The 12,690-nt window shown below is 46.2% G+C and overlaps 1 protein-coding gene and 1 pseudogene across 3 annotated transcripts in view; one reads left to right on the top strand and one right to left on the bottom strand.

Annotated features, from left to right (window-relative positions):
• The window catches only part of SRPK1 (SRSF protein kinase 1), an 82,840-nt gene extending 82,298 nt beyond the window's left edge, over nucleotides 1-542 (bottom strand). For 2 of the 3 annotated variants that reach the window (XM_049652754.1, XM_049652753.1), the window contains exon 1: nucleotides 320-434. In XM_049652754.1, the coding sequence (XP_049508711.1) occupies nucleotides 320-332 (13 nt within the window). In that variant the 5' untranslated portion in view covers nucleotides 333-434. Of the gene's footprint in view, nucleotides 1-319 lie in introns of all 3 variants that reach the window. The other variant, XM_049652755.1, reaches the window with a different exon arrangement.
• Nucleotides 543-7,818: 7,276 nt separating this feature from the next.
• Nucleotides 7,819-9,934, top strand: LOC125938178 (suppressor of cytokine signaling 5-like; annotated as a pseudogene).
• Nucleotides 9,935-12,690: the final 2,756 nt, after the last annotated feature.

Here is a 12,690-nt window from a genome sequence, read left to right as displayed (position 1 = left end):
CGGGGGCTCGGGTCGGGTCAGGGGGCCGGCGGGCGGGGGTCCGCCTCGCCGGCCGCGGGCCGGGCCCTGCAGCGGCCCCAAGGCGCGGGCCGGCCTGGCGGGGAACAAGGGGCGATGACTGCCGGTGCGGAAGGACGCCTGGGCTGAGGGGCGCGGACCCGCAGCCCAGAGGCGGGGGGTGAAGGGCGGCGCCACCACAGTGGGGGGGCGCCGCACGCCCGGGGACCGGACTGCGGCGAATAGGCAAAGCTCCGACGCGGACCCGGGCCTCGCCCCGCCGGCCGTTGCCCCTCGTGGCGGAGGCCGCTCCACCGCTCACCTTTCCGCTCCATGGCGAGACCGGTAACCGCCAGGCGCCTGCGCACTCGAGTGGCGGCGACTCCCGCTCCCGCCGCGGCCCCAAACCAAGCCCGCGCACACCCCGCCCCCCAGTTCCCGCCCCGCCCCCGCCCCACGACGGCGCGCGCCTGCGCGTTGAGCGCGGAGCCTACCACCTGCTCTCGAGAAGGGGGGGCGGCGGTAAAGAATCGGGGGCTGGAAGAAGGAAAGAACGCCGAGTGTGAATGCTACAGAGGTGTTCAAGAACCAGGCTTGGAAGCCTGGCGGGCTCAGGTTCGTTCCATTTGCGGGGAGGTTGCCCTTTAGCAGAGGAGGAGACCGTGGCCTTGAGGGTTCCCTGCGTGCTGCGTCAGTGCTCTGCAGCCTACTGGAGTCCGCCTCAGTTTCCTGGTCTGTAAAATGGATTTAATTAGGCGTGTCCTAGTTCCTTCCCTGAGCTCTTGTGAGGATCAATTGAGATACTATAGAAAGAGAATGGGGGGCCGGGGGGAAAGATGACAAGTGAGAAAGAAAAGAAAAGTGGGGCAACACAAAAGACTGGAAGGACGAAACCCGTGAGCCTATCCTCACTTTAAAAGTGAAAACTTTAAAAGTGAATTTTCTTTTAAAATTTCACGTTTAAATGAAGGCTGTAAAGGAAGGAAGGGGGAGAATAAAGACAATGTTTTCTCATCTTACCACTATCATCTTTTCAGTACGTGATAAATATAGTTGTCGTATACGATTTTATACTTTTCTAGGTGCATTATGTCTCATTTGATATTTATGACAACTTAAAAGCAAAATGTTACCTCCACTATACAAAGAAACAAAAAGCTGGAGAGGATGCGTATTTATTAAATCGTGGTGCCTCGATGCAATGATTCAATCATCAAACCCTTTTTGTAAAGCAAGGTTAGCAAAAATTTTCTGTAAAGGGCCATATAGGAAACATTAAGGCTTGTGGGCATAAGCTCTCCTTCTCAGCTACTCAATTCTGCCACTGGAGCTCAAAAGGAAAATGGAAAATAAGGGCTGTGTTCCAATAAAGCTTTACTTAACGGTTCCTGAAATTTGCATTTCATGTCATGAAATATTCTTCTTCTGTTGATCTTTTTCCAACTATTTCAATCATTCTTGGCTCAGGTCTTAGTTTGCCAACTTCTGTTGTGAAGTACTACAACTGGACAGGGCAGAAGCTCTGGAGACCGTTGCCCTAAAAGAAATTAGACTATAGTGGGGAAGAGAGACAAGTAATTAATTGAGAAAGGAAGATGAAAATGGGATAGTGCTGCACAAGTGAAGCATGGGGGCTTGGGTGGGATTTTGCTGAGCAAAGTAAATAATTACATCCAGCCAGGGAGGAGGCAGCTCTTGGACTGGGTCTTGGGAAATGGGTAGGGTTTCCATAGGTGGAGAGGGAGATGTTAGGCATTCCTGAATGAGAAAATCAGTTGAGCAAAAAAGGACCGATTTGGAAATGGGTGGGGGCTGGGACTGGTAATGACTGAAGTGGATCAAGTGGGATGCGAGGCCAGAAATGCCGGTTTGCCAAATTTGAAATTTAGATAATTAATATCTGTTGCATGGAACCTGAATGATAGCATTTCTGGACATATTGCAAAAGAGGACAGCACCTGTTGGCCAAGGAAAACTTCTTCCCAATTTCCTCCCCACTCTGCTTAGGAACAGAAGGAGAGTTGGGTCAGACAGTGACACCCTGGAGTCTGAGGATTCTGCTAGGGCAGCAAAACCTCATGTGATTTAGAAAAGACGGGAGAGCTGTGGTAGCTGACGAAAAGTTCCAGAATCGGGAAAGTACCCTCCACCAGAGAGTTAGGTCTGTGAGGCTAGGGACCCTGTTTGGATTTTCCTTGATGTATCCTCAGTGCCTAGAACAGTGTCCAGCCCTCAGTAGGTGCTCAGGTGTTTGTCTAATCAAAGAATAAATGATGTGCAGTGTATGAGAAAGTTCTGGACGAGAGAGAGAAAACACTGAGAAGGACAACATGAAGCTGTGCTAACACCCAAATGGGTTCCTGCAGATTCATCAAAAAGGGAATAAGTTTAACTTGGCATGAGAGTGATCATTGCTTCTTTCTTTGCTCCAAGAGCTTACCAACTGTTTAATAATGCATTTGAGAATTTTTCCAGAGTCAAAGTTTCCATGTCAAAGTTCACTGGATTGAGTTCCCTGAATTGACCATTCCTTCCTTTTTTCATTTGGGCTCCCCATTCCCTCCGTCTCACCCCCACTTTCACAGGGCTTGTTCTATCCTGGACTTCACCCTTCCTCTTCAAGTGGTGGCCACTCTTGCATACATACTCCCACAACTGTTTTTCTCAAGTTCTTTTAAAAGTAGAATTATTCAGAGAACGTGAACTGTTCAGGAGTAGTGTCAGAATTTAATTTCTGAAATGATCCCATTCTCCATGAGCTAATTTCTTAAGACTGCCCTGGAGTCTTCCCTAACGCTTGCGCGTTTTGAAATTTGTTCACCCAAACTTTAGTTTCGGACACACTTTGGTTACCACAAACTCTTACACTTTGTCCAAAGTTTTGATCTGAATTAAATCCCAAGTATCATTTCTCTGTATGGCTTCCCCTTTGTCTTGTAAGATGAAATGGACAACAGAAGAAACTGAAAATACATCAGATGCTGGGAGCCTGGGTGGCTCAGTTGGTTGAGTGTCTGACTCTTGATTTTGACTCAGGTCATGATCCCAGGGTCATGGGATCGAGCCTCGGGTGGAGCCTGCTTGAGATTCTCTCTCTGTGTCCCTCTGTCTCTCTATCTCTCCCTCTGCCCCTCTCTGCTGCTCATGCTCTTTCTCTCTCTCTCAAATTAAAAAAAAAAAAAATTAAAAAAGAATACATCACATGCTCTATTTTGGAGATTCCCAATAGATGTCTACATAATTGGAGAACCCCAATAGAATTTTACATAGTTTTGTAAAGTATATTGGGAAAACATATTCTAGACTTGAGTTTCAGCAAACACAAGGCATGTTCAACACTTAGTTGAAGAGGACTGGATGAAAGGACTGAGGTGTGGATAGGGTTAAGGGAAACCGACGAGGGATGGTGAGGCATCCAGGGAGTAGCAATAGTGGGAGTCTTTACCACCCCCAGGCCCGAAGGGACAGGGGGTGGAGGTGTTACCAGAACCCAATAATAGCTTGTATTAGTCTGCTTAGGGTTGATATAACAAAGGACCACAAACTGGGTGGCTTAATCCACAGAGAATTTATTGTCTCACAGTTCTGGAGGCTAGAAATCCAGGTATCAGGAGGGATGGTTCCTTCTGGGGACTGTGAGGGAAGGATCTGTCCTCTTTCCTTGGCTTGTACATGACTGTATCTCCGTATCTCTTTATATTTTCTTCTATGTGTGTCTCGATCTGTGTCCAGATTTCCCCTTTTCATAAGAACATCAGTCGTACTGGACCAGGACTCATCCTAATGATCTCCTTTAACTTGATGACCTCTGTAAAGACCCTATCTCCAAATAAGGTCATTTTCTGAGGTACTGGGGGTTAAGACTCCAATATATCTTTTTTTTGGGGGGGCGGGGGGCACAATTCAACCCATATCAGAATTGTAGTGATAAGAAAGAAGTGCCTGACAGCAGCTGTGTCCCTTGATAAAAGGACAAAGCCATTGCCCAGCAGGGATTTAAATACCCCACTTCTTTCCTTCTCATCCTCTCAGGCTAGTGCCTCCCATTGACTGAACCCACTTCAAGTTAGAAGGCAAGGGTGCCTGGGTGATGCAGTCCATGCAAGCCAGCTGCCCAGGACACAGAGAGGGTGGAGACGGGTGGAGGGTTAATATGGAGGGACAACAGAATATCCAGCACAGCCTGTCTGGGCAGTCTATAGGATACACCCAAGGTGGCTAGCATTTTTTAAGCCAGTAAGTCAGCCTTTTGGGCTCCCTGGTCCCTGGAGAGGCTTGAGAACAAAAGCTGCTTGGAGATAGCCCCCTTTCTGGCTTTGTTTGTTTTTTTCTTTCTATAAAAGCTTAAGCTTCACAAGGGAATTGTGTTGGAGTGAAGGGTTGGGGAGACTAGGGGGAGGAGATGAAAGAATAAAAGGCTTGGCTTGGTGAGATGGGAAACTACGTAAGTTCTCTGAGGTCTTAGTGTCTGTGTCATTTTGGATGCTCTGCCCACCGCAGGAAAGTTAGGGGAAACAGGAGATTCTCTGGCAATGAGGAGGTTACAGAGATCGGTGGTTCCAGAGGCAGCTAGAGCCCTTGCCCTGCTCCCTGGAAGTGCTCCAGGGAGACAGCAAGGTGTTGCAAACTGACCTAAGATGATCATGTCCAACTCGGCCTTCTTTTTTTTGTTGGTTACAGTAGCTGCCAGAGAAGTCCGAAGTGGCGAGGGGTTGCCTGCTTCACATCCTTACTCCCAGAATATGTAAAGGAAACGTTTCAGTCTAAAATCTGCCACAACCACACACACACACACACACACACACACACACATACACACACACACACACACCATTTATTAAACACTCATTAGCAGGCAGGCACAAAACAGCTCCTATGACTATATAGCTTCTTTGAGGTCTCTCTGTCCTTTTGGATGCTCTGGCCACGGCATGAATCAAAGCTTTACTCAGGGTGGGGCAACGGTGTCACAGAGGGAGGACTCTGTCTCCCACATGGGAGGCATCAGAGAACCAGAGAGGGAGTCTGCTTTCAACTTCGTTATGCTGTTCCAATCCTGATCAACCCCAGAGGTGACATCAGAAGCAGGTTTCCTCTCACGAGGTGAGCTGATGTCAATTTGTGTAATCATTGTCATTTTAAAAAGCTGTCGTTGGCGGGATTCGTGGTAATCGATTACCCTGAACCCTTGGTCGAAGCCATCTTCTGACTAGGATGTTCGCAAACCACCCCTGGCAGAGGAATTGCAGATTACAGTACAAACTGCCCCTGGGGGTAACTATGAGTAGTGCCTACCAGTGTCATTCTGTCTTTGCCCAAAGTTTTAATATGCCCCAAGTATTTTCTTTTGAAAGGGTGGGTTCATTTCTTGAAAAATGCCAATTAAAGAAGAAGGAAGAAACATGGGAGTCCAACACCAGAGGAACGATTCAGAAAGTTTTACAGCACCTCCCCTCCAGGTGAGTTGCCAAAACAAGGATACATCGAATCCTCTCTATGGTTCTGTAGGTACCAGAAGCCCCCAGGAGGCTGCCGGCCAGGCAAAGATGCTCTGCTATACTAAATACGTTCCAGGGGCCATGCAGACTTGGACAATAAAAATAACGGACTGAAGATCGGAAGTATGTACCCTATTTTCTGAGCAGTGCCTAAACCTCCCAAGCTCTTATGTGACCCTAGGGAGAGGAAGCCCATAATGACAGGGATTTAATTTCTCCAGTCTGGCAATCTCAGGGGCAGAGTGAAGGCAGTGTAGGCAATACACAGCAATGGTTTACACACTCGAATTCTGGAATCGACCTGCTGTGCCATGTTGAACCCATCTTGCTTTTCCTTCTCGCAGGTACTTGCTGCCATGCTCACCCTTCGTGACGAATTTATTGAGCGCCCGCCCGCAGGCCAGGGCCGTGAGAAGCAGAGAAGGAAAACACCAACTCCTTGCCCTATAGGACTTAATAGCTAACTCATATAATAATTACTGTTTACTAGACACTGTTGTCGCTCAGCTGTCAAACAACACTACCAAATCGGTGCTATTATCAGCATCTCTGGCAGATGAAGAAACTGAGGCATAACCAAGGCCACCCAGAGCGCCCAGGTGGCTCAGCCTTTAAGCATCTGACTTCGGCTCAGGTCACGAACTCACAGTTTGTGAGTTCACGCGGAGTGAGTTTGAGCCCTGCATCAGGTGGAATACAAGGCCCACTTCAGGTGAGGCCCAGCTTTCCCTGCCCCCCCCCCCCCCCCGCTTTCTCTCTCTCTGTCCCTCACTCACTTGCGCCCTCTAAATAAATAAATAAATAGATAAATAAATAAATAAATAAATAACCAAGGCCATCCAAAGTAGTAAGAGGCAGGGTTTTGAATCTGGGCTGTCAGGTTCCTGAATCCACACTGTTGGCCGCAAACCATATCGCCTATCTAGTTTAGTGAGGGATGGACAGGTAAATAAATAATTCACATAGAGCACAATGGTCGAAGCACGAAGTACCATGGCAGCACAAAATTAGACCCTGACAGCTCAGGATCTGAGGAGGGATGGGGAGAGAGGTATCTCCTGAATGAGATGACACCTGGACAGCGCTGGAAAGCATGAATCGGTGCCAGCTGGGAACAGAAGAGAGGGGAGAGAACTCTGGCCACATAAGCAGGGTATTGGGGAGTGGGGGCGGGGCCTAAACACCGCAGCGTCACCAGAGAATAAAATGCCAGGGGGGAGGTGGGACACAGTTTGCTCGACAAATGTTTGTTGGGCCTCTTATATGTGCAGGACTGTGCTTATTGCCGAGGGTATAGCAGGGACAGGGTGTCCAAGGAGCCTGAACTTGAGCTTTCGAACATTTTGCTCCCCTAACTTACTAAAATAGCTCTTTAAAACTACCCCCATGCGAAACATTCAACACACTGGAAAAGGAAGGGAACTTCCTCAATCTGATAAAGGGCATCTCTGAAAACCCCCACAGCTAACATCGTATTTAATGGGGAGAGACAGGGATGTCCACTCTTCCCACTTCTCTTCAGTATTGAACCGGAGGTTCCAGCTAGAGTCACTAGGCAAGAAGATTAAATAAAAGCAAACAAACTGGAAAGGAAATTGACACTTTACAATAAAAGTGTTACAGGGGCACCTGGGTGGCTCGGTTGGTTGGGCGTCTGACTCTTGATTTTGGCTCGGGTCAAGATCTCATGGTAGTGGGATCGAGCCCCCGCCTCATCAGGCTCCGCGCGGAGAGTGGAGCTTGCTTGGGATTCTCTCCCTCTCACTGCCCCCTCTCACTGCGCGTGCTTTCTCAAAATAAATAAACATTTTTAAAAATAAAAGTGTTACATCAGCTTTGAATGCCATCCAGCGGAATTTAAATACTACAGCAGTTTGATGGCCACCATCATCCATTTATATGTAAATAAAGTAAAACGACTTTGTTAACTACAAGAAATGCTACATTATTCCTTTTTCTCCTTGAATTTGCGTTTTTATTCCATTGTACTCTTGCAGAAGTTTATCCTCAAGTAGTATAATTTTATGCCTGAAAGTTCTTATTGATCACCCTGTGATACTTCTTTACCACAGAAATGTGCATTTACACTGAAATTCAATTTTTAAAAACATTTCCTGTGATCGTAGTCTTCTAAAAACTTTCTACCTATTATTACAAGGATTTTTATTGCAGGATTAGTCAAAATAATGTACAGCATCATTTTTTGATAAATGAAGTCTTGTTGCAAATACTACCTCAGTAGAAGGGAGGTGATTTTTCTCAACAGGTCCTGCGTCGTTCTGTTCCTATTTTTTTTTTTTTTTTTTTTTTTTTTTTTTGGGTAATGGCCAAGACAATTGGCTTGTATAAAACAAGTAGATGGGAATAAAAAGAGTTTTGCCATCAGCAATGTAATTCTCGGAGTTCTTTTGCAACTTCTTCCAAAGAATTTGCCAAAAATCATGCAGTAACCATCACCAAAGCTTGTTTTAATGACCCATCAACTGACAATTCCAGGAGGCGCTCATTGAATTTTATCAAAACCAAATAATTTGAAACTATCTGGCTTGCGGGCGCCTGGGTGGCTCAGTTGGTTAAGCGTCTGGCTTCAGCTCAGGTTGTGATCTCACAGTTCATGGGTTCAAGCTCCGCATTGCGCTCTGTGCTGACAGCTCAGAGCTGGCCTGGAGCCTGCTTCTGATTCTGTGTCTCCCTCTCTCTCCGCCCCTCCCCTGCTCACATTGTCTCTCTCTCAAAACTAAATAAGCATTAAAAAAAACTTTTTTAATTACCTGATTTGCATAAAGATGTGCTACCTGGTCATTAAAGTTGTTTACTTTCTCAATCCAGACACCAGTATTTCAATATATATACATATGTGTGTGTGTGTGCGTGTGTGTGTGTTTAATATTTATTTTTGAGAGAGAGAGACAGAGCACAAGTGGGAGAGGGGCAGAGAGAGAGACACAACACACACAGAATCAGAAGCAGGGTCCAGACTCTGAGATGTTAGCACAGAGCCCGACACAGGGCTCAAACTCATGGCCCATGAGATCATGACCTGAGCTGAAGTCAGAGAGTTAACCGACTGAGCCACCCAGGTGCCCCAGACACCAGTATTTCAATATGTCCCTTTGTTTGGACCCCTGAAAGGAAGTCAGTCTGTGGGACAAAGGTTGCAAGAACTGTGGGCTTGTGTTTTCCCACGAGAACTTACAACAAGTAGTTAAAGCCCTTCTTTTCTAAAAAAGAAAAATACACCTGTCTGAATCAAGCCTTTTAATACACCTTTCTAAATCCTGAAAATGCCCTTTTCCTGCTGGCTCAGATTTAGCTCCAAAATGGCATTTGATTACATAAGCATTCAGCCCCTGTGAAACCACATTCAACATTTTTTTTTTTTGATACATTTGATCCATATTTGGCTTCTATAGAGGATAAAGAAGATAAGCTTAGAAAAAGAAGGTGGCTTAGTATTGCAGAAGGTTGACACCCCTCCTAATACACAAATACATCCATTGAAGCCACTGCACAGGCTAGTTGGTTATATTAAGTGGGACCGAAGTTAGCTGCTGGAATGCCTGAAATAAGTGGGGACGGTTTTGCCATTTCACAAGCTAGTTGTGACACAGAAGAGGACACAACCACCCTGTGTTTGCAGTCACGTAGGCAGAAGCAATGTCAGGTATCTGGAGATAGCTATCCACAGATTGGTTACATCCACTGCCTCCTGTCTAATTTTTTTCTGATTACAGGGAATCCCCGTTGCTGGAGAGTGTTCCAAAGCAGAAGCCCTTTTTTAAAAAAAAAATTATTTTTGAGACAGAGTACAAGCAGGGGAGGGGCAGGAGAGAGAGAGAGAGAGAGAGAGAGAGAGAGAGAATCCAAAGCAGGCTCCAGGCTCTGAGCTATCAGCACACAGCCCAACACGGGGCTCGAACCCACGAACTGTGAGATCATGACCTGAGCTGAATTTGGACACTCAACCGACTGAGCCACCCAGGCGCCCCGGAAACCCTTCCTGAAGGGAAAGCTGCATTTTTGCTCAGGGGCTCTGGGCAAAAGGACTCCCTCTTCTCCGTGAGCTTCCAAGGCTACAGCAGATCCCTTCATGCCCAAATTGAACACTGGAACCCCAACTTTGATTTTGATGTTCACGCCCTGTGTCTATTTCACTCCTCCGCTGTTAACAGGATTTTTGGAACATGAAAAAAAACCCAGTTCTTACATGTATTTCGAGCCATTGCTTACGATATCACTAAATAGGACTTTGCCTTTTAGCCTGCAACATATCTGCCAAGCAGTAATGTGCAGAAACACTACATGTGATGGAACTGATGGGCTCCCTTTACCGTCAATGTCACGGGATTGTTTTTTGTTTTTTTTTTTTAAAGAGTATCATTATAAATGAAAGGTTGAGAGTTCCTTGCTTAGAACAAGAACCAGTCAAGGCAAAGTAAACTCTCCTGTTCCCAAAGGGCATTAACTAGATCTGCTTTTACGTGCATCGGACACATGTCCATGTGAGGCAAGCACACATGTCTATGTTAGGCTTGGTCAGTACAGTGTACAAGCTTAGCGTTAGTACCTGTCAGATGTGATCTGCTGTTACTTAGGTAAGTGCGGTGCCTATTGAGACAACAGAGGATAGAGCTACAGGTGTTCAGTAAGGCTACAGAAACATCTTGCCGATTTAACAGATTGGTTTTTAATATCTGCGGTAACTGAGTGACGCAACTCTGGGGCACTTGCTATAAAGAATTCTATTTCTGGGGCACCTGGGTGGCTCAGTTGGCTGAGTGGCCGACTTCAGCTCAGCTCATGATCTCGCGGTCCGTGAGCTCGAGCCCTGCGTCGGGCTCTGTGCTGGCAGCTGGGAGCCTGGAGCCTGCTGGGATTCTGAGTCTCCCTCTCTCTCTGCCCCTCCCCCACTTGCCCTCTATCTCTCTCTGTCTCTCAAAATTAAATAAATGTTAAAAAAAATTTAAAAAATAATTCTATTTCTTATTGAAGAGTGAATTATTTATATTGGGTGAGTGTTTCAACAGTATGACTAATTTTTTTTTAATGCTTCTTTTTGAGCCGGACAGAGTGCGAGCTGGGGAAGGGCAGAGAGAGAGTGACACACAGAATCCCAGACAGGCTCCAGGCTCTGAGCTGTCAGCACAGAGCCCAATGTGGGGCTCAAACCCACAAACCGTGAGATCATGACCTGAGTTGAAGTTGGATGCTTAACCGACTGAGCAACCCAGGCACCCCGAGTATGGCTAATTTTTAAGTTATTTTTTTAAAAAGAATTTCTCTATAACCTTCCAAAAGCAGTGGTACTTGTAGTTACATAAAGTAGGCTTTGGAAGTCCGAAAAATAAAGACTGCTTTCCTTTTAGGAAAAAAAAATGCAATTTTCTGGCCACAAGGGCATAGTACAGTTCACTTAAGTGTTGATATAGTTTATATTCAGTCTCCTTGTCTCTTCTGCAAAAGGTTAAGTGAACTGTTAAGTAAACTGGTTTTCTAAATAACACTCGTCAAAATTTCAGATTTATAAAGTTGGTAGTAAAGGTTTTTTTTTTTTTAATGTTAATTAATTTTTTTAAGAGAGAGAGAGTGACAGAGTGCGAGCAGGGGAGGGGCAGAGGGAGAAGACGACACGATCTGAAGCAGGCTCCAGGCTCTGAGCTGTAGGCCCAGAGCCTGGCGCGGGGCTTGTATTCACGACGGTGAGATCATCCCCTGAGCCAAGGTCTGACGCTCGACCGACTGAGCCCCCCAGGTGCCCCAAGTTGGTAGTAGAATTTTATTTAAAGCCCTTAGCTACTAATAGTTCAATGAGTGCCTTAACTTAAAACAGACGTTTCAGGCCGTCCAGCCACGGTCAACCCCACAGTGGCGTTCTTTGACATTGGCGGTGACAGCGAGCCGTGGGGCCGCATCTCTGTTCCAAAGATAGCAGAGAACTTTAGTGCTCCGAGCACTGGGGAGCAAGGCTTTGATTATAAAGGCTCCTGCCTTCACAGGCTTATTCCGGGATTTATGTGCCAGGGTGGTGACTTCACGTGCTGTAATGGCACTGGCCGTGAGTCCATCTATGGGGAGAAATTTGATGATGAGAATTTCACCCGTGAAGCACACGGGTCCTGGCATCTTGTCCATGGCAAGTACTGGACCCAAACAAACGCTTCCCAGTTCTTCATCTGCGTTGCCAACGCTGAGCGATTGGGTGACGGGCTTGTGGTCTTGGACAAGGTGAGAGAGGGCAGGAATATCCAGGAAGCCATGGAACACTTCAGCTCCAGGCATGGCAAGGCCGGCAAGAAGATCGTCATTGCAAACTGTGGACAAATCTAATAAATTTGACTTGTGTTTTTGTCTTCGCTGTAAGACTATTCCTTCTGTAGCCGGGAGCTACCCCGTTGTCCCCATCTGCTCGAAATACCCTTTAATCTTTGTGTTCTCACTGCAGTTCTGTGGGACCCATATTTTCCTTACCCTCCTCTGAGTCTAGCTGGATTGCAGAGTTAAGTTTATGGCTATGAAATAAACACCAAACAAGAACAACAACCCGCACTCCCTCCACCCCAAACTAAAAAACAGACATTTGGAACAGCTGTTGCAATGTAATCCTGTGTGTGACTTTTTAAACATTTTTTTTAAATGTGTGTTTATTTTTGAGAGAGAGAGTGAGTGGAGGAGGGGCAGAGAGAGAAAGAATCTGAAGCAGGCTCCACGCTGCCAGTGCAAAGGCCGACATGGGGCTTGAACCCATGAACCGTGAGATCATGACCTGAGCAGCAGTCGGATGCTCAACCGACTGAGCCACCCAGGTGCCCCCTGTGTGTGACTTTTAAGTTGACGTGTGTAAGTCTAATCATTGATTCCCATGCCGAGTTCCTAGTCCCATGATAGTTTTGTGAACCAAGAAGAAAGTGAGACTAGACACTGCCCAGACAAATCAGATAATAGTAACTCCAGTGGCTGCTGATGTTGAAGTAATTGTTAAACTGTAATTAATAATTCGGAGGGCGGTATTTCTCTCTTTGTTGTAAACCCTAATAGCCAAGTTGCTTAAGTACAATTTATCGAGTTTCAGGGCAGTTACTTTTTAATGGAGAATCTGAAACCTAAATTGCAGATTTTTTTTTTTAATTTTTTTTTTAACGTTTATTTATTTTTGAGACAGAGAGAGACAGAACATGAACGGGGGAGGGTCAGAGAG

The sequence above is a fragment of the Panthera uncia genome (genome assembly GCF_023721935.1).
Source record: "Panthera uncia isolate 11264 chromosome B2 unlocalized genomic scaffold, Puncia_PCG_1.0 HiC_scaffold_24, whole genome shotgun sequence".
NCBI classification, from domain to species: Eukaryota; Metazoa; Chordata; class Mammalia; order Carnivora; family Felidae; genus Panthera; species Panthera uncia.
Note: the sequence above shows the minus strand (reverse complement) of the source record. Positions and strands in the feature narration are given on the sequence as shown.